The 22472-nt window shown below is 33.5% G+C and overlaps 1 protein-coding gene across 1 annotated transcript in view; it reads right to left on the bottom strand.

Annotated features, from left to right (window-relative positions):
* BDP1 (B double prime 1, subunit of RNA polymerase III transcription initiation factor IIIB) overlaps nt 1-22472 on the bottom strand; it is a 107188-nt gene that overhangs the window by 3044 nt on the left and 81672 nt on the right. Inside the window, exons 23-37 of the mRNA XM_044680712.1 lie at nt 21905-22023; nt 21470-21674; nt 20762-20967; nt 19339-19726; nt 15190-15309; nt 14163-14199; nt 13625-13708; nt 12009-12234; nt 11423-11580; nt 9136-9283; nt 6932-7100; nt 5482-5548; nt 4982-5165; nt 3511-3718; nt 2222-2264 (exon numbers count right to left, since the gene is read on the bottom strand). Of these exons, the coding sequence (XP_044536647.1) occupies nt 2222-2264; nt 3511-3718; nt 4982-5165; nt 5482-5548; nt 6932-7100; nt 9136-9283; nt 11423-11580; nt 12009-12234; nt 13625-13708; nt 14163-14199; nt 15190-15309; nt 19339-19726; nt 20762-20967; nt 21470-21674; nt 21905-22023 (2362 nt within the window). The remainder of the gene's footprint in view (nt 1-2221; nt 2265-3510; nt 3719-4981; nt 5166-5481; nt 5549-6931; nt 7101-9135; nt 9284-11422; nt 11581-12008; nt 12235-13624; nt 13709-14162; nt 14200-15189; nt 15310-19338; nt 19727-20761; nt 20968-21469; nt 21675-21904; nt 22024-22472) is intronic.

The following is a 22472-nucleotide window of genomic DNA, read 5'->3' as shown; positions in this document are numbered from 1 at the left end:
AATTTTTAAAGCTAATGATAACAATGTCTGAAAAAACTGTGAAAGATAAATGAATGGAATATTATTACACAGTAATAAATCACAAATGAGAAACCAGAGCAATATGAAAAGATGTATATGAACTGATACAGAGGACTGTGAAAAGGCAGACTCATTCAAAAGTATATTACTATAGATCTGTCGATTGTTATGGCCATTCTGGAAAGCATCCTGGTGTGAGCTTTTCTGTTTTGGCCTTTATGGATGTATATAAACCTAGTAATAGGATCTGGGACAAAGGATACAGTCATATTTTCATGACTTTATCAGCACAATTCCAAATTGTTTCTACAATGATTTTAACAATTTATAGATTTACAACAATACACTTTTGAATGAGGCTGCCTTTCCACAGCCCTTCTAACACTATTTCCAAATTTTGTCTTTTTTAACAATTTACTGGATTTGATAGTCTTTAACAGTAGAAATATTAGAGATGACTGAAATCTTCAGAATATGTTCAGCCAAGAATTCCAATATCCTTCTCAACCAAATTAGTCAAAATATAAACAAAGAGACACACTGATTCACTCTTTTGTGAAACTGCAATATAATTTTTTAAAGTTCTTTTCTTTCCCTTGATAGTTTCAGATATCTATGTACCATGAATCAGTAGCATAATGAAAATTTTATGCGCTAGAAATACTAAAGTCCTATAAAAAATGGAGGCAAAGGTTATTGGGAATGTGTTACAAATAGTCTGATTATAAAGTGGTAACTGATACTATGTAATATTTTTACTTATGTAAAGAATGAGTTTGGTTTGTTTTTGGGGGGCAAACAAACAAAAAAGCCTCAGCATACCCTAACACTAGGACTTTCTTTTCTTTTTCTTTTTTAATTTTTTTTAAACCCATAACTTCTGTGTATTGGCTCCTAGGTGGAAGAGTGGTAAGGGTGAGCAATGGGGGTCAAGTGACATGCCCAGGGTCACATAGTTGGGAAGTGTCTGAGGCCAGATTTGAACCTAGGACCTCCTGTCTCTAGGCCTGACTCTCAATCCACTGAGCTACCCAGCTGCCCCCAACTAGGACTTTCTAATCACTGATTAGTCATTCTAACTTTGGGATTTGAATATAAATTTTAAAATGAAGGTCAAGCCAAAATGGTTATACAAATACACACACGGAATATATGTGTGTATGCGTACACATATAAATATGTTTAATATAATATATATAATAATCAGGTCTTTCAAAATCAGAAGTATCACTGGCTATCCAAGTCTTCACATCACTTTCTCCACATAAAAAAATGCAACTTCCCTGGCTCTGATTGTCTCAAGCAGTATTAAGCAATTACTTTAAATACACTGACAGCCTAAGTCAAGGCAAGTCAAGGCAGAAAAAGAAAAGAGGTGGGGAAGAGGGAGGGGAGCAGAACTAGAAAAAGAAAGTAGAAGGGGAAAGAGGGGGAAAAAAAGAAAAAAGTCTGAAAAGAAAAGAGGGAAATACAGAAGGAAATGGGAGAGGGGCATCAAATGCCAATTTGGTAAGACTTTCCCAAAGAATTATTATAAAGATATTAGAACCCCAAATTTTAAGACCTTTAGGAGAAAGTCAAGTCACAAAGCTTTTTACTAATATGAATCTTCAGGGTGATTCCAGGTAATAGATATCATTAAAATTGAGAATATGGGCTAGGGCCACTCAGCATAAATTTGGCTTTTAAAAAAAGCCTGATAAATATCTGATTTCAGCTACACAAGATACTAATAACTCTAATGAATTGTTTTGTGGAAAGCACCAGAAACTCTCTTAATTCCAACATAAAAGAAAAAACCGAAAATTGTTAAGATCCAAAATAGGAATATCTTCAGATACTAATAACAGAGATGATAGCTCATATTTATAACTATAAAACTACATAATTTGATCCTCATTACCAGTCAGAAAGGCGGTGTGATTATATCTATTTCACAGATGAGAGTAACTGAGGTTTGAGAGGTTAAGTTACTTGCCCAAGGTCCCACAGCTATTAAGTATAAAAGCCAGAAGCTGAAAAATCTTGGTGCTTTGGGTATTAATAGGCAGAAGTCTCATTTACACTACAATGCCTGAGGCTGGCTAATTAGTAGGTAACCATGACTTCTTTCAAGTGACTAACTCAAGTCTGTGAAATATCCAGTGAGATCAAGGTCATTCATGAGGATGAGCAATATATTAAACATCAAACCCCTTACCTGCAGCATTCTTGTGCATACTTATTAATTCTTCTGAACACACCTGTTTTAAATAAATGTTTAAAGTTAGAAATGCTTTTCTCTCTTCTCTGTTCAATTTTAACAAGATGACAAAAATCTCTTTTAAAAGAATAGCTCAGGGGGCAGCTGGGTAGCTCAGTGGATTGAGAGCCAGGCCTAGAGATGGGAGGTCCTGGGTTCAAATCTGGCCTTAGACACTTCCCAGCTGTGTGACCCTGGACAAGTCACTTAACCCCCCCATTGCCTAGCCTTATCACTGTTCTGTCTTAGAACCAATATTGGTTCTAAGGTTCTAAGGCAGAAGGTAAGGGCTTTAATCTTAAAAATAAATAAATAAAAGAATAGCTCAGATGGTTAGAGTATAATGGTGACAATCAAGGCTATAGGATCAATTCCACATTGAAATTGTGTTCCATGAATTCAAAGAATCTACTCTCATTTAAGCTTAGGAACTTCCATGAAATTACAGTTATAACCATGTTAAGGAATAAAATAAAGAGCATATAAATTATAGTAATTCATAATCCTCTGGACTTAAGGATATGTCTCAATCTCATAAACTTATAGTTAGAAGAGACTTGAGGTCATCTAGGCCAACTCCCTTATTCTATAGTTGAAGAACTGAGGCCCACAGAAGTTAAATGACTTCCTTATGGTCAGAAAAGTTTAAAAAGTCACAAAGAGGAGATGTGAGCTCATCTCCTCTAACTTTAAACGAAGAGCACATCCCCCCTTGCTTTTCCCCTTTTCATATTGCCTCTATATCAGTTACATTTTGGAGATCTCAAGAACATAAAACTTTGGTTTAGGTATCTGATAACACCCAAATACACAATAACAAAAGGAGATTGTTATAGAAATCTGGGCACTATGAGGGTTATACCTCAAGGCTTGTCTCATTGTATATAATTCTGAAATTTATAAAAGTATTTAAGAACTTCATATTTCCTCATCAAACTATTCCTTCCCACTTTTTTTATGGTTCTCTGAATGCTGAATGCTCAGGTTGTTCTATCACTAGCTCAGAAAACATCAGGTAATAATACTCAGACACTCAACTGGATCTGTGATTTCAATGAAAAGGGAGTTCCCAATTATGCACAGGTGTGCACTTATGGCTGCCCATTCTAGGAGATTCTTGTCCATATTTTCTGTAAGTTTACCTAATAATCCACAATCCTTCCCTTGGATTAACTACCTGGTCAAAATATTTTCTCTTTCTTTCATATTTTTGCTTGATTGTTTTAGGTCCTCAACGGTTCTCTTACCTCAGAGATGATTGTCAGACAATCCTCTCCTGAAGTAGAAACACTAAGTTCTGTAGGAGCAATAAGACTATTGCTTTTTTCAAGGCTACAGCCAAGTGTCTTACTCAATGCCAGATCCACATCAGTTGGAGGCTTTTCAGGAGATGGCTGGACACTGATTCCATAACTAGATAAATGTGTGGCATCTTCACCAAATGGGAAATTCAAGCTGCAGTTAAAATAAATAGAATTTTCTAAATGTATAAGTTACTATCATTCCAATGAAAAAACATGACAAATTATTCTTTGACTACCACTGACTACTTATTAATTATATTCATTCTTAGGGTGTGATCTCACTTTGAATTCTTATGCATGGGTTTTCAATCTGAAATTTTTTTTTTAAACCCTTAACTTCTGTGTATTGGCTCCTAGGTGGAAGAGTGGTAAGGGTGGACAATGGGGGTCAAGTGACTTGCCCAGGGTCACACAGCTGGGAAGTGTCTGAGGCCAGATTTGAACCCAGGACCTCCTGTCTCTAGGCCTGACTCTCAATCCACTGAGCTACCCAGCTGCCCCTCAATCTGAAATACTTAATAACTAACTGCATTTTCAAATTGAAAGGGATTTGACTTAAATAAATTCCCTTCAATCTACGACATTTTGATTTCTCTTATTTGCTATATATAGAGCCCTCCCAGAATCTTAGTGTTGTTTTAAGCTTTAGTAGCTTAAAAATAGCTTTAAGCTTAAAATTGCACTAAAGTTTAAAACTATAGCTAAGAGGCTCAGTGGATTGAGAGCCTGACTTAGAAAAGGGAGGTCCTGGGTTCAAATATAGCCTCACTCACTTCCTGGCTGTGTGACCCTGGGCAAGTCAGTTAACTGTCATTGCCTAGCCCTTAAACGCTCTTCTGCCTTGGAATGAATACATAGTATTTGAGTCAAAGACAGAAAGTAAGGGTTTTTAAAAAAAAAAAAAAAAAGCAGCACTAAGACTTTTGGGACATCCTATATATCAGTGGTTCCCAAACTTTTTTGGCCTACCGCCCCCCCTTTCCAGAAAAAATATTACTTAGCCCCCTGGAAATTATTTTTTTTTTAATTTTAATAGCAATTAATAGGAAAGATAAATGCACATTGGCCATCATTGCTCCCCTGGATCGCTGCAGCACCCCCACTTTGGGAATCACTGCTATATATTAAGGAATTGAATTAATAAATAACTAGGCTAGAGGAAAATCTTAACACTTTTCATGAGAAATTAGAATTAGGTTATACAGAAAACATCAATATCCAAATGTCTGGGGTTTTTTTTTAAACCAAATATGAGAATGATCATAATACATTTCTTCTTTAGCTATCTATCCAGAAACTAAAGGAAAGTATTTGAGGTAATTACAAATAAAATTACAACTAAGCTTATTTCATTTAAAAAAATAAATTTATTGATTTCTTTTCCCAAAATTCAGCAAAAAGAATCGTAATTTACCTCAGCTCTCCCCTTTCTTCTTTATTTGTTGATTTGACCAATATGGGTGCTGGCAGTAGAGGGCCAGTTAATGAATCAGATGTACCAGCAAACTGTTCTGCTGAGTCTGTCGGAATTTCTACCAGAGTTAAAATGATTGTCTGCTCCTCCTCTTCGCCTTGATGTTCACTATCAACCAGATTCACTATCAAAGTTTAAGAGTCAATAATGAAAATCTGAACTAAGATATATTAGCAATTTTTCTATTTAGAATTATAAAAGGTAGTAACTGTATTCAAGTTAGTCATAGCACAAAGAGTCACATAAAGTATAAATAATAGCATTTCACAAAGAAAGACGATCCAGTATAAGAGCAATTTAAAAGACTCTTGATTTAAAGTTCACTTCAGCATCTACAAAAAATATTCTTAATGAATGAAAAAAATGTTTGTTTTTTAATACATAAATAAGAGTAAAGTATGAGGGTAAAAAAATTACTCTATAGAAGTAGAATGTCATACCTGCAGGGTCATCTGGGATGATTATATTTTGCTGCTCAACTTCTGCAGCAGTATTCAATCTACACTCCTATGGATATTCAAAATGAAAGATACTTTAGGACAATCTGACACAATGAACAGCTACTAGATAAGTATTCATGGGAATTATTTTAACCCAAAATACTTAGAGATCTTTTTAAAAAATTTTCCATTTTGGTAATGTTTTTCATTTGTTTAATTATAGGTGTACACATATATATTAAAGAGATCTAGGAGTGAAAGCTGAAGTGTTTTTACTTTAAGTATGCTAATCACATTACCTATATAATTTCTATCCAATGAAATAATTTAGATTATGGTCCTAAACTTTTTCCCCTCTACAGAACAAGTACCAACTTGATAAGAGAAAAAAGTTACATGGAGAAAGAAACTTACCTCTCGGCCAGCTTCTGGCATATGGCCTTTAGCCCTTGATAATAATCACATTTAAATTAATTAGACACATAGAAAGCTCTGGGCACAATAGAGGATAGGGAAAGTGACAGATCAATGTGCCACAAAGGTGTCTGTCAATCTGTAACTGCTAGGAGATGTGTCATAATAAGAGAGATAAGATATGAGAGAAATGAGGTTTGGGTTCTCCCCAAACATACAGAAAGTTAGAGGGGGGGAAAATCAGCTCATACAAAGACAGGGCCAAGAATGGCGTGTGTGTGTGTGTGTGTGTGTGTGTGTGTGTGAGAGAGAGAGAGAGAGAGAGAGAGAGAGAGAGAGAGAAAGTATATAAGTATATGAGAGAGACAGAGAGAATGTGCTATCAGCTGGAACATTATAACCTAAGCATTTTCAAAGACTGAAAGATTGCCAAATCAATTACCCAAATGAATAGAATCATATTATATTGAATGTCACTACAAAGGCGTACTTATATTTATAGAGATAGTTTCATGCTTTGGTGGATGGACCCATAAATACAAATGTTTATAGGCTTATTTTTTTAAAGGCATAAGACAAATAATCCTGTGTAACAAATGGGTATATGACCTTTGTAGAGTTCCTACACATTTGATAATCAATTTAACAGGAACTAATTATATGAAGTTCAAAATGAAGGTGGGGGAAAAAGCCAGTTGAACACTTGTCAATTTATCCATTTTAGTCATTACCTTTCCAGTCCCCATCCATATTTACCCTTAAACACTCCAACTATAAAGTCTTTCAAACAATCTATCAAATTCAAAAGTTAACTAGAGATGTAGACGTTTAATGGAATGGTATGGTTCTTCCATTTTGCTGTTAACAGATTCAAAGTACTTCAACATAAAACAAATTACTAGAATTGACTAAATATTGGCTATTTCATTTCTAAAACTAAGAACACATTCGTATTTTTAAAAAATTCTATCACTGTAAAATAATATGGAGTTTTGAAGGACTTAAGGATAAGAGGAAAGTCTAGATATTTTTTTACCTGTACAAAATGAGCCATTAATAAGTTGTGTCTATCATTATCACTGCTCTGAAATTCTCCTATAGGCATCTCAGTGAGATTATAGTTGATATCATGAGAACTGGTAGTGGCTAATGGAGAAGCAGATACCATTTGGGACTCTTGAGATTCCTTGTCCTGGTTTTCTTCACTGAAAGCAAAAAATATATGAAAAAATAGGCATAAAATCACAGAATCTTATTGCTATAAAGGTCTTGAATAATCTAATTTAATTCTCACATTTTAAACTAATGAGAAAAATGAGGCTCAGAGAATTGATTTTTCCAAGGTCACAACTTTAAGTCCCTTTACTCACAGCTTGATGTTGTTTCTACTATGCAATGAATAAACAGCTTTTTATACATTGGTGTTTTTATACAACATCCAATTATTTATCTTCAACTATAAAAACAATGTTTTCATCAATATAGCACCTTAGAAAACAAGCCATTTTATACATTTAGTTAATAATAGCTAGATAGCAATTTATCTAACAATTTAAAGTTTGCAAAGGATCCTATAAATATTATCCCCATCTGATCCTCAAAATAACTCTGGGAGGTAAGTGGTTATTATAATCCCAATCTTACAGTTAAGGAAACTGAGTCAGACTAAGGCTTGCCCAGAATCACAGAATAAAAAGTGTCTAAATCTTGTTTTGAATTCCAGTTTTCCTGACAAGGTCCAGTGTTCTATCCATCTATTCTAAGACAGAAATCAGCAAGGGCTAGGCAACTGGAGGTAAGTGATTTGCCCAGAGTCACACAGCTAGGAACTGTCTGAGGCCAGATCTAAGTCCCCCCAACTCCAGGCCTGGCACTCTAACTACTGTGCCACCTAACTGCCTCCAATATTATAATTATTCATAAAGTTGGCTGAATGTCCCAACTCCATATATTTCAGAGAAGCAAGAATAAAATAACTCCAAGGAAAATCTTTATTAAATGTTTGCTTTGTGCTGGAAACTGTGCTATGTTTACCTCACATTGAGCAAAATAGCAAAGATGACAAAGACTTTTGGAAGCACTGTGAGAAGACAAGCACCCTAATATGCCACTGGTAGAATTGTGAACTGGGTCAACCACTTGGAAAGCAACTTGGAATGATAACCAAAAAAAAGGAAGGGAAGGGAAGGGAAGGGAAAGGAAGGGAAGGAAAAAGGAAAAGGAAAAGGAAAAAGAAAAAGAAAAAGGGAAAGGAAAAGGAAAAGGAAAAGGAAAAGGAAAAGGAAAAAGAAAAAGAAAAAGGGAAAGGGAAAGGAAAAGGAAAAGGAAAAGGAAAAGGAAAAGGAAAAGAAATAAGAATAAAATGTCCCAATCTTTTGATGCAGAGATCCTATTGCTAAGCATATGCTCTCATGGAAATCAAAGACAGAAAGACTCCACATATACCAGATATTCATATTAGCACTTTTAGGTAGCAGAGAACTGGAAACAAAATTGGTGCTTATCAATTGGGGATTAGCTAAACAAACTGTGGTACACAATTGTAATGAAATGTACTGTAAGAAATATCAATTGTCAAGAATTCAGAGAAATGCAGGAAGACTTATATGAACTAGTAGACAAAACCAGGGGAAAAAATATACAATGCATTAAAAAAACATAAAAGAGCAGAATGGAGAGGGAGAAACCCTGAAGATATTTCATTGACCAAGGTTGGCCCTAGATAAGAGTTGATAAAATGCACATCACACTCCTCTTTTAAGAGGTAAGAGACCATGGGTTTGAAATATAGCATCTACTGTCAGACAGAATTGATGTGATGACTAGTTTGGCTAAACTGGTTTTTTTCTTTCTTTTATAACTTTTTTAATGTGGGTGACAGTGACTTTACTGATTGGAAAGGGGGAAGGCTATATTTCGAAATGAAGGCAATGAAAAAAAATTAATATCAGTAAAAATAAGTTTAAAAAATCTTTTAAAAACAATTGTAGTAAGCTCTGAAGGAAGTAAAGTTTAGATAAGACATTGCTTCTACCCTCATGGAACTTACAACTTAGTAAGACAAAAACAGAAAAGTGTTACTAAACAAAGTATCATATTAGGTCTAAGAAGGAAAGTCATTAATACCAAAAGCAGTTTTTCCAAAAGTTGCAAAAACTGGACTGGAAGAAACTGGTAAAGTCACATGGGGCATCTTAGCAGCCTATTAGCATGTAAATGTAATTTCCTTCTTTTGTTTACCTTTGAAAATGGTTGACTTCTTTGCCATCATTAGTGCATTCAATACTGCATAGATCTGTCAACTTGCCAGTCTGTATGTCAGTCTTAATCTTTGATTCTAGGTTTATATCTTCCAACACTGCTCCTTTGGAAGCACTGCATTCTGTTTCTTTTAGAAAACAGAACAAATTATTCAATATATTTTGCAAGATAACATGGCTTATACTAAAAAACATATTCTTGATTAAACTCTTACCAAAATAGTTTACTTAATTAGTAGTTCTTCTAAATACCCAAATAAGAAAAACTGATGTAGTACTCGCAACGAGGAAAAACAATGACAATGGTCAACTGTATTTATGGATTCTAAATCTGACTGATACATTATGAAGCATATTGTTTGCTAAACCATTTCTCCCTGGCAACCTCAACCCAGTCTAAACTATTTCATTTTAAAAGCCCATCCTGCAAAAAGTAATACTGAAAATCATATTGAAAAAAATCAAGTTTTACACATCTATATCACTTATAATGAATTTACAAGTCACTTCATACACATTTTATTCATATGATCATTATAATAACTCTGTGAAATATTAATATTATCCCCTATTTACAGGTTAACAAACTGAGACTCAGAGAGGACTTATTCCAGGTCTTCCTACTCCAACTCCAGAGCTCTTTTGCCCACACTACCTTCTTAAAAGATAAAATTACTTCAGCAAGATCTCCATTACTTGTAACATAAAAAAAAAATCTAAATGTCTTTTTATTTACAATCTTAAAACTGCAATTATATGGTTCTCTCACAAATTATCTTTGCCTTGCTGAAAATTCAATCCTTTAAAAGGCAAAAGTAATGAAGGTAGGGAGCAGCTGGGTAGCTCAGTGGATTGAGAGCCAGGCCTAGAGACGGGAGGTCCTAGGTTCAAATCTGGCCTCAGACACTTCCCAGCTGTGTGATCCTGGGCAAGTCACTTGACCCCCATTGCCTACCCTTACCACTCTTCTGTCTTAGAGCCAATACACAGTATTGACTCCAAGATGGAAGGTAAGGGTTTAAAAAAAAAAAAAAAGTAATGAAGGTAGAACTGCTATTTTGGATATAACACTGATAAATTAGAAAATAAGTGGCAAAGAAGAAATTAACTATAACCTCAGGAGGAAGTGAACAAGACATCTTAAAGTTGAAGAGGGGCAGGTAGGTGATTTAGTGGATAGAAAGCCAAACCTAGAGACAGGAAGTCCTGGGTTCAAATCAGGACCCAGATACTTTGTAGCTTAACTTGACTTGAGTTTAAAAAGATCTGTGATTTCCCTTCCATGGCAAACTATACCTGCTCCCAGGACCTTCAATTTAATCTAGCTTACTAGGTAAGTTCTAAGGAGTTGCCCAAGTCCAGATTTTAAAAGGCTTTCACCATCAGACACCTAAAAAGTGCCCGGGAAATGATTTGAGTCCAGTTCTTTCAGATTTCAAGCTCTAGGGCCATGAAGAACAAGTTAAGACTAAAAGAAATAATACATGACCCCTCTTTTATATGACAGTCCTTCTTTGTATATGAGAAGTGTCAATATTGCTACCAAGTTCCCCTAAAGTTTTCTTTTTCTACGGTAAATATCCCAAATTCATTCAGCTGATCCTCACACGGGATGTTCTCCAGGCTTCTCACCATCTTGGATGGCCTCTTCTGCTCTAGCCTCTTTATGCCCTATCTCAAATGTGGTACCCGGAATTAAACAAAGTGTTCTCAATGTCAGCAGATAATTATTATCACCCTCATTCTGGACACCAACTATGCTTTTCTTATGCTATCCACATTTAGAGAAAGAACTGTGGGAGTAGAAATGCGGAAGAAAAACTTGTTTATATGGGCATATGATTTGGGATTTTAGTTTTAAAAGATTACACTATTACAAAAATGAATACTATGGAAATAGGTTTTGAGTGATTATACATGTATATTCCAGTGGAATTGCTTGTCAGATCCAGGAAGGGGGAAAGGAAAAGGGAAGGGAGATGATATGAATCATGTAACCATGGAAAAATATTTTTAAAAATAAAAAATTTTTTTAAATTTTTTAAATCCCCAAATAAGAATCAGATAAAAGATCATTTTGTACTAAGAATATTCAAATAATCATTATAAGGTAATTTGTTCATTCACTGTGTGTAATTTTATGAGAGTTTAAACTCCTTAAATAAAACACTTATTGACAAATATTCCATTTCAAATGCTGATATGCTATAAGCTTAAATGTGGGGCCAAAAACAGCTCCATTTCTGAAAAAGAGCCACAACACTCACCACTCTGGATGTCAACCTGTTGATCCACAGTTGCAGGAAAACTAGTAAGTTTCCGACGAATGTGTCTATCTTTTCCAAGTATTTTACTAAGGTTTGGTTTAGGCTTAGGAAATCTGCTTCTTGTTCTCAATGAACTTGTCTTTTTAGAAGACTGGTCACTATTGAAAAGAAGAAGAAAAATGTAAATCAACCATAGATGTTTCAAAAAAAAGCTACTTTATCTGCTGAACTTTATAAGCACATCAATTTTGTTGTCTTAAAGAGTTAATCAGTCTCCAAAGTTTAGGTCAATTTTCATAATTACTTTAGAATAGTTTAAATAAATTTCAGCAAAGATTTGAATATACCATGATGCAACATCAATGTGAAATGTTATAAGCAAAAAAAACCTGTTCTTTTTAAAATTAAGAAACTAGTGCCATCAATTCTCATTCTGATTTATACTTTATGATTAACTATGCTTCAACATTATCTGGTATAACAGTTAATTTAAAATTGTGTTGTTAAATGACATTCTAACTTACATTTATTTTATACTATTAGTCAAAAGAAACTAGACCTATAAAGAAAAATCCATGAAATTAACCTGGAAGGTATAGAATTTTCCTTTATTTGCCCGGATATATTCATTTCCTTTCCAGTATTTTGCTCTTCTAATATAATCTTATTTTCATCCAGTGATGTAAGCAATGTACTAGGGCTTGGTGAAGAAATTACTTGCTGTTCAAGAACTACTCTGTGGTCAAAGGTCTCTGGGTTGGAAGTGGAAGTATTGCTCTTTAAGTCATCTTCAGGAAGCACACACACTATTCCTATTTGTATGAAAATAGAAGACAAAATTTTCAAATGAATTAACTTATTCAATAAACCAACAAAGCAATAATTTCGTATGATTCCTCTATGATGGAAGAATTAATTACATTTAAAGATATAATCTGAACAATTTTTATATAATGAGGATTTACTCTATTATGGCTTGAGTATTAGCAGAACAAATATAGACTTAGGTGAGATTGGTTTATAAGGAATACTTCATGCTTCCCATAACAAAAGTCCTATTTTGAATGTTTTCAAATTGAATTTTTATTTCTAAAACAAACTCCATGAGGCAGCTAGGAGAAAGAGTGGATAGTGCAGCAGTCCTGCAGTCAGGGGGACCATGATTTAAATCTGCCTTGAGACACTTTCTAATTATATGACCCTGGGGGCAAATCACTTAACCCATTTGCCTGTCCTTACCCTTCTGTCTTGAGAGTTGTTAGAAGGCAAAGTTCAAAAACAAAACAAAAAACGTCATGCTATAGTAGGTTGTATAATAGCATTGGACTAACCTAATGCTATGTTAATTTAATATATCTATGAAGAATTCACTCTTCATATGCTCTCTTAATGAACCTAAGAAGTTTTATAATAATTAGGGGTAAAATGCCTTAGTTTGGTTTGTTTGTTTGTTTTTTTTTAATGAAGAAAATCCTGAGAGTTTACAATAAAAAACACACTGTCTAACAGTCAGAAGATTTAGGTTCTAGTCTCAGTTCTAACTCTTGTTGTAGGACCTTGTGCAAGTCTTTTTCTCTTTGGGCTTCAGAATCCATATCTATAATATCAGGTTAGATTAGATGATCTTTGTGATACTTTCCAGCTCTAGAATTCTCTACTTCTGTGATATTAACTATGGAAATTCAATGCATCTGATTGCATAAGTACATTGTAGCTACATGCATCTTGTGGGTTCTTAATTTTGAAGAATGGCCAGAAGAATGGCATGGACACTGAACAGTTGCTACAATTCAAAATATCTGAGCAAAGATGTATCATGTGTAGAGGAAGCCTCTTATTTTTCTGGCAAGGGCAGATGCCACATTCAAAGGAAATCCTATTATTACATGGTTGATGGTCAATACTTCTGCCTGGGGACTTACAAGAGATACCAATACTATATATTAACACTATTAGAAAAACAACTCAAAATGTATGCTATTGACAATGTTGTAGTAAAAATGATTTTGATATGTGAAAGACTACACTTTCATTTTCCATTAAAATAGTAGCATAGGTTTTTTGTTTTTTTTTTTTAAGTTCTTTTTTTTACTGGGCACTAGGGTGGTAATGAGGATGGGATCTGATGGATAGAATTGGGCCAATATCAGGATATTTATAACTTTTAACACCTCCCAAAAAATATATATATCTTGCTCTTACCTGCAGTACCTGTCTCTGACTGCAACATTTGACCTCCCATTGTAAGTAAAGCTATGGCAGCTTCTGTGCTTCCATCACTGATACCTATAAACCAATTTACCCAAATTTGAATAAAGGAACCACAGTCAAAATCAAAGTTTAATTTAAATTTACTTTTTAAAGAATCTACTTGAAAATATTCTCCCTCTTTTATTATACTATTATCAGCATCTTACAAAGAATTATCAAATATAGAAATATCAAAATGAGACAATAAATTAATCAGTTTAGTTTCTCACTGAAAAAGTCATTGTACCCTCTTTGAAATTTCTTGATAGTGTCAAATGAATATCTGCCATGACAATATCTTTTCATCTCTGCCAAAAACATTCTGGGTTCTTAGTATGTTCCCTATAAATGTTCAGTTATTCCTTCACTCAAATACACAATTCTTCTAAAAATAAAAGAATTCGCTCCTGAGTGAACAAATTGAACCTTTTAGTTCAGTACTCTAGAGAATCTTCTGCCAACTACCACCACTCAATCACTTCCCAGTTACCTTGTTCTTCTTCAGGATATTCGATTGTAGCAATTTCCTAAAAAAAGGAAAAAATATGAACTAAATTATTTTCCTAAGGTGCAAAACCTTATCAATGGTACAATGTGCCATCACACAGTTGCCTTTTGCTGACTACAAAGCTTGATTTTTTTTTTGTTCATCATTATTCATGAAATTTCAAGTAGGGAAAAACTATTCACTATTCCTACTTTTCTTCTTTCTTTAAATCTTTGTCCTAGATATAGCCACAAATGAAATTCTTTACAACTTTATCATTCTTGCCTTTCCTTCTTCTTCATCATCATAAACCTCTCAAGACATCTCTCCTATTAGCAACCACCTAAATAAAAGCAAGTCTGAAAATGTCATTTTTGAAAGGACAGGACTGACTGACAACATACTAATATAAAATCAATGTTACAAAGTCTAGAAATAAAAATTAAAATCCATAACTCTGAGACTAATAAACAAGGTTAATGTAAAAGATAATGACTTCCAAATGGCATGAAAATAAATTTTATTAAATAATTTTGACTTATTTTTAATTCAAAGGTATTTTATTTTCCCAACTGTATGCAATAGCAATCTTCAAAATGCTTCTGAAATTATAAGATGATCTTCCTCCCTTCCCTCCCCCGTCTCAGGGATTATATAAACAATTTGCTCTGGATTATACATGACTTATCTGAATAATTTTAAATTGGTATTAACTCGATACAAAGAATTAAGGGATTATTGAAATAATGGAGAAAGGAAGAAGAAGAACCTTCACTTAAAACAGATCAGTGATGAATACAAGTGATACAACTTGTACTGACACTGACAGATGAGTACCATAGTACTGTCACAAAGAAACCTGTATGCACTACCTATTCATAACATACCCAATAATGACTGGCATCTTTAGTCTCATTTTAGATGTTATTAACTATTATTTGTGTGTGGTTTCTCCATAACAACATTGCTCCAGTTATTTCCAAAAAAACTACAAATTAATTAAAGGTAACATATTCAAGAGTACACTTACAACTGAGGCATTCAGATTTTCTTCCTGATTCACTTCTTCATTTGACATATTTACATTAGGAAGAAGGTGGTCAGCAATGGTAATACATGGTACATCTGGGACATTCACAGAGATTTCAAGCTGTAAAAATGAAAACATTTTGTTATTTAATTTGAAAGCCTAAAAAATTTAATACCGAAATTGAAAAACTTCATGTTCTACTTGAGAATTTAATTTAACCTCTTTTCAAGGACTTGTTTTTCAAGTAGTTACTAAGTTACTAGGAATGACAGAAAGGATCTGAGGATGTAAAAGAGCTTATAGCACCATATACCACAATAATCTAAGGATGGGTAAGTGATATTAATATAAAAAGGTCATATTACAAAAAATTAAGACAATGAAACAAGAAACCTTTCATAATTACAACTTGAGAGAAAATTCATAATCAAATGAGGAATAAAAGATAGCATAAAAGACAAAACAGGTAATTTTCATTAAATAAAGTTTAAAAGGTTCGCACTAACAAAATCAAGAAACTGTAAAGTAGGAAAATACTTCCAAGTATCCAAAGATACTTCCATCAAGTATCTCTGATTAAAGTCTGATATACATATATAGGGAACTGACAAATATAACACTAAAAGCAGTTGCCTAACAGAGGCTCTAAAAAGTTCTCAAAAGAAAAAATGTAAACCACCAACAACCATATAAAAAGTCTTATGATCCCTAGTAATAAGAGAAATCCAAGTTAAAAAACTCTAAGACAATATACCAACTGTCAAATTAGTCAAAACAATAAATGTCAGAAATGGAGGCTTTTAGGAAAGGATTTGAAGGGACTATGGGGTAAAAAGTTATTAATACATTGATGACAAAGTTTTTTAGTATTCTAACAATTCTGGAAAAAAACTTGAAATTGTGCAAGAAAAGTCATTAACTTTTACAAAAGCCTTGGAGGCCACTACTGGACATTCCTATTGAGTCAGCATCTACTGAATAAATTGTGGAATATGGATAAAATGGAATAATATTGTACTCTAAGAAATAATGGCTTGAATCAGAAAATATGGCCTCGGATACAGAACAGAGAAAGCAGAACTGTGAGAATATTATATAAAATGATTTTATATAAATAAAAATAACACCAAATGCAGCTAAATGGAATGATTCATCTTAGTCATAGAGGTCAGATGACAAACGCACACTTTTCTTCTCTGGTTAAGAGATTAGGATGATTATGGGTGCATTATGATTCACATAGTGTTAGAAGTAGTTCCTAATTAGGACTATTAGTTATAAGAAAGGGATGCAAACTTGAGAATTCTTTTGGGGAAATGACTGTGGCATAAGAACAAAACTCAAACAACAAGATGTCAATAAAACATTTTAGAGTTCATAATTTGGTAGGGAGATGCAACATATACAGAAAACAAAATATTTGCCAACCTAAACTAATGTGTCAAATTCATAGTTAAGAAATTGAAAGATAATAACCTTTACTTAGTTTTAGTGATAGTGTACTGGCCAACAAGACAATTTCCTTAAAGTTATCAATACTATTACCTAAACTTAAGTCTCTAACACCTTATTCTCTTTTTTTCCCGTCTCCATAAAGATATTTATTGTTGTCTTACTTCATTATTCAAAAGAAAATTGGAAACAGCTAGCTGGGAAATGGCTGAAAAACTACATGATATCAATGTAATGGTGTCATATCACCACAAAGAATTTCAAATATGATGAATATAAAGAAAAAATGCTAATAACTCATATGAAATAATGCAAGATTTTTGTAAAAGCACAACTAGAGGTAATTTTTTACATATTAACTACTATATCTTATTCTCTTTTGTCACTATTTTCTAGCCCAACTCTCTTTAAAATAATATTTCATTTTCCCCTAATTACATGTAAAAATAATTTAATATTTTTTAAAATTTTGAATTCCAAACTCTCTCCCTCCTTCCCATTCTCCCTCCCTCCCGTCTCTCCCAAGACACAGTAAGCAATCTGATATAAATTTCATATGTGCAATCACATAAAAATTTATTTCTACATTAGTCATTTTGTGGAAGAGATGTCAAACAAAAAAAAAAAAGGAAAAAAAGGACAGTGAAATATAATATGCTTTGGCCTGCTTTCAGATTCCATCAGTTCTTTCTCTGAAGGCATATGGCATTTTTCATCATGAGTCTCAGGGATTGTCTTAGATCACTATATTGTTAAAAATAACTAGGTCATTTACAGTTGATCATCATACAATATTGCTGTTACTGTGTACAATATTCTTCTGGTTCTACTCACTTCACTTTGCATCAGTTCATGTAAGTCTTTCCAGGTTTTTCCAAAATCATCCTGCTCATCATTTCTTATAGCGCAATGGTATTCCATTACAATCATATACCACAACTTGTTCAGCCATTCTTCAATTGATGGACATGGCCCTACTCTCTAACCATTTTTTCTCCTCAATTTCTCTATAAACTGTGAGGCTTTCTGGATGGTAGCTATATTGGGAACACGGAACAGAACATGATTCCCTCAAAGTTCTACCTTGAATGCTTGAATTCCATTAACCTGGCATCTCTACAAACCATGTAATAAATATATAAATATCAGTATAATGAATTAAGTGCTAGATCTAAACAAGTCATAGAAATTTTCTGTGCCTCAAGTTTCCTTTACCTAGAAAATGGGGATAAACCCTTTGCTATTTCCTTAATCAGGCTGTTTTGAAGCTAAAATGAAATGAAAAGTGAAGGCACTTTAAAAAAATTAAGGATTTTATAAAATATACAGCAAAGTAATATTAGTTACTTACAATGTTTAGAGAATAGGCTATTCAGAATAACTTAAGGCTAATTTCTTATCTATTTCAACCAAAATTAGCTAAAATGTTATACATGTTTATGCCCTAGCAAATAGAAGAGAAATGAAACCTTTCTCTAATGACAATCACTATGACATCTGCTCTTCACATCCTAGGGCACTGGAATAATTCTACATGATTCCCAGGACTTACATATCCTAAAATTTGTTTTCCTATTATCAAAGAATTTATTTTTTATTTACCATTCTTCTCTAGAAAATAAAGGCAAAAATAATTATTAAATAAAAGACCAAATTAACCTATGTTTTCCTAATCCTTAGTGTAAATCTTCTTCACCATCCTTATTGGTGTTCTCTGAATTTCTGGCAGCACTCAAAAAGATTCTTTTACTTTAGCATCAATATCCACTTTAATTTCCTTCCTAATTAGCTTCCAGACATTTTCAAGCATGTGTATTAACTTCCTGGGGAACCTTTGAGACTAATCATTCTTTGTCAATGGCCACTGAAGTCATGCTAGACTGTTACTCTACAGACGTAAATGGAACTTTCTCTCTCGAGCCTTTACTTCTGGTGAGACCCTGTGAACAAATGATCTCAGTTTATTATACAGTCACTACTTCCATCAAAACCTGGCCATGTTTCTTAGACCTCTGGAGTTCAAACATCCATTAAAATCAGTGGCTTGGGGGACAGTGAAGTGGCTCAGTGGATAGAGTATCAGGCCTGGAGACAGGAGGCCCTGGGTTCAAATGTGACTTAAGTTATTTTCTAATTGTGTGACTCTAGCCAAATCATTTAACCCCAATTGCCTACCTTTTACCGCTCTTCTGCCTTGAAACCAATACTTAGCATTGATTCTAAGACAGAAGATAAGGGTTTTGAAAAAAAATTGGTGGCTTGGAAATTATTCACTCCAACCCAAGTCCTGGGATTTCTGTAGCTAGCTCAAGAAGAAAAAGTGTTCAGGTCCACATTTACTGAAGGAACTAAAAAAATATGTTCAAATTGGGCCCAACTCTGCCCCTGCCCAATGGGCTCCAAAAAATAATGATAATCACCCACATTGGTATTTTACATGACATAGCTACCCTAGAAAGCTTTGATGTATATAAAATAGCTGTTCTTTGATCCCATCCTTCTCAGTCTATTCTTGTTATTAGGCTTGGCCCAAGAGCTGTGTAGTACATGGGAGTACACACTTCTTTCTTAGTTTTATGGACTGAATTAGCCTGAATCAAATTTTTTAAAATCCAGTGAAAAAAAGAAGAAAATGTCAAGTGGGGGGAAAAAACCTAAGTAATTCCACTATGTCAGGCGATCAAAAATGTTGCATACCTCTTCCATAGTTTCCTCAATTTGGGCAGAAACAGGTTCTGGTGAGCGGAGTCCTATTGGTACAAATACTGGTGCCTTGTTGACTTCTTCTGGTGCAAGGTGGTAGTTTTCTTCCTCATATTCAGACTCAAGGTCTTCTAGATCCTCTTCATCCTCTTCCAGAGATGCTCGGAGTGTTACTAATACTGCCTTTGAGGTCCGAGGTTCCTTTCTGGAAATCCTGCCACGGACACGTTTGGACCCACGTCCTTTATTGAAATTTTGCTTAGACTTCCGATGAATTCTCCTATCACTATTATCCATCTCACATTCAGAGGTTGAGGAAGTAACTATCCTTCGACCCAGAGTATTTTTCAGACAACTTGGTTCTTTTGATTGTTGTGTATGTCTAAATGATAATTTAAAAAAATAGTGTGGTCAATAAACCAAACAATTTTTTAGGGAAGTTTTATTAACAATAAAGGACATTAAGATGAAGTATAAGTTTAAGATATTACAACAAAAATCATAACCACCTATTTTAATTGATTAATTCTTTGAAAAATTATAATTCAGTTGTCTGTTATTATTCAATATTTAGCAGTACATTCAATTTTTAATCAACCACATGTAACAACCCATAGCAAACTTTCAAACTGGGCTACTTTTTCCTTTCCATCCAAATGGAAAATGGAATAGGGAATTATTAAACAAGAAATAAAAGTAAAGAACCTTGAGAAACTTGGGAACAGAAAGTCTATACTTTTTTTAATTGAGGGGGCTATTCCAATCTAGTCTCTGAAACATATGAGGGTAAAAGAAACTAAAACATTAGCACAGGCATATTCTCTGAGTGAACTGCTTTTAGTTCCACTCATTAGAATGTGGCAGGAGGATGTAGCTTCTCCCTAGCTTCATCACATTTCCTGCCTGGCCAGGTTTCATCAAAATGTGAGGTACAACATATACTCATTAATTGATAAGAGAAAACCTTTCTTGGAAAAGGATAACATAATGTTAAAGTGCAAAATTAGTCAAAAATTTAAAAAAGAAACTGATTTGACATGAATAAATAAGAAACTCTTTTCCTCTATGAATGGAATAAATAAAAGGCACTCTTTCATAAAAGGCAAGAGATATGTTTTAATTTTCTAATCAGAGAAGTTATATTACACGAAACTAGAAGCAACTAGGTAGGTACACTGGATATAGCTTTGGATCTCTAGTGGAGAAGGCTCCACTTCAAATCTAGCCTCACATATTTACTCTGTGACCCTGGGCAAGTCACTTAACTGTTACTTCATCTGTAAAACTGGGATAAATAATAGCATCCTAACTCTAAAGGTTGTTATGAAGCTCAAATGAGCTGACAGTTATAAAATTCTTTGTAAACATTAAAACACTATATAAGTGCTATTACAGTTATTCTGTTATGAAACAGTACCTTGTTGATTTATTTGGAAATTGCTCCTCAACACCTACAGATGAGGAAGTAGCTCCTGGACCACTGTGACAAGCACATTCCAGCTGCCCATCAATGGAATTCAGTTTTTCTGATTGACTATATTCTTTGGGCAAGGCAGAGTCTCTAGAATCCCCATGTTCTTTTCTTTCTGTGATCCCCAGGGATGACAGTAGCTCTGTTTTATCCTTAAATATGAAACAAAAAGAAATGTTTTTAAGTATCAAAATGTGGTTTGTTTCTAGTTTAGCATGATGTTCTTATCTAAAACTGATCAAAAACATACATAATAAATGAATGAAATTTATTAACACTCAAAGTTTCTAAATTTCCAGGAAGAAAAGCAGAAGACTCCCAAAAGTATGTTCTTCATAATTATGTTAGAACAAAACACTCTAAAGCTAGGAAGCTGTAAAAAGCTTGGATTTTTCTAAAAATGTATAGTCTCATAAAGAGAAAATACTAAAATAAAAACACAAAAACATTTAAGATGACTGTTATGAACAAAGGTAAATTAAATTCTGAGATCTCAATATGTAACTTGACAAGGAACTTTTGATTTAAAAACTATTAAAACAAAAGAATTTTCAACATCCACTGAAATATTATTGCATATCTTTTCTAGTTGGTTTTTTTTTTTTTTTTTTTTAATGAAATCCATCTGTAGAGACAAGGGGAAAAAAATCTCACTTTTAGAGACTGGTGGGTATCAGAGTCTCCTTCCTGCAACAACTTATCTTCTGCTCTTCTTGTATCATTTTTATTTGGCACAATCTTTTCCGTACCAAGTTCTTCTTTCTTTCTGTATGCCCTCTCCAAATTTGGCTTAGCTGTTTGGAATCGGCACCTCCGCAACTGTGCTGGGCTGACAGTATGAGGTTTATAGTTTTCTTTGCTTTAAATTAAAAACAAAAAGTAGCAGTACAAAATTACTGGCAATAGTAATTATTTATACCAAATAATTTTGGAACAAAAATACTCTATGATAATAAGTATGGGTATAAATTAACTATATAAAGACAGGTACATGAAACATATCCTATATATGTTAAAAATTACCAAAAAATGGTCATTCATATTTTTAATTTTTAAACTTTCTTTGACATTATCACGAGGTAAACTTACCTTATCTGTTCTTTTAAAACTTCAGTTCTGCCAACTTGCAAATTTTCTTCTGATACCCCTTGATTCTTACTTCCACATACTTCAGAAGGTACAAATTCACTTTCAATTTTAGAACTTGGCTGAAAAATCAAAGTTAGGCTATGTTAATATAAGAAAAATAAAGATATAGGATTTGCTTTTTTCAAAAAGCAGAAAATACCTGGGAATTATTTGAATCATAATAATAGTAAGGACTAAGAAAACTATGCTGCCTTTGTGTATTATATATAAAATTTCTTGTTTAAATTTCTTGAAAAGAAAACAAAATCAATTGGCAAACATTTGTCAAATACCTACTTAGAATCAAACAATAGGACAGAACAAAAAAGAATAAAAGGATTCATTTTTATGTACATAAAAATGATATATACATATATGATAATGATATACATATATATATTTATAGTCCTTAAAGTCACACAGTAAGTACAAAGAAAACAGGGGATGCAAAGAGTCTTGGAGAGGCTTACTATACATGTGGTAGATGCTGGTTCTATAAGCAATTGCCTGATTTGTCTGTGAGACTGCT

This window comes from Gracilinanus agilis, chromosome 1, assembly GCF_016433145.1.
Source record: "Gracilinanus agilis isolate LMUSP501 chromosome 1, AgileGrace, whole genome shotgun sequence".
Taxonomy (NCBI): Eukaryota; Metazoa; Chordata; class Mammalia; order Didelphimorphia; family Didelphidae; genus Gracilinanus; species Gracilinanus agilis.
This window is presented reverse-complemented; position numbering and strand designations above follow the sequence as displayed.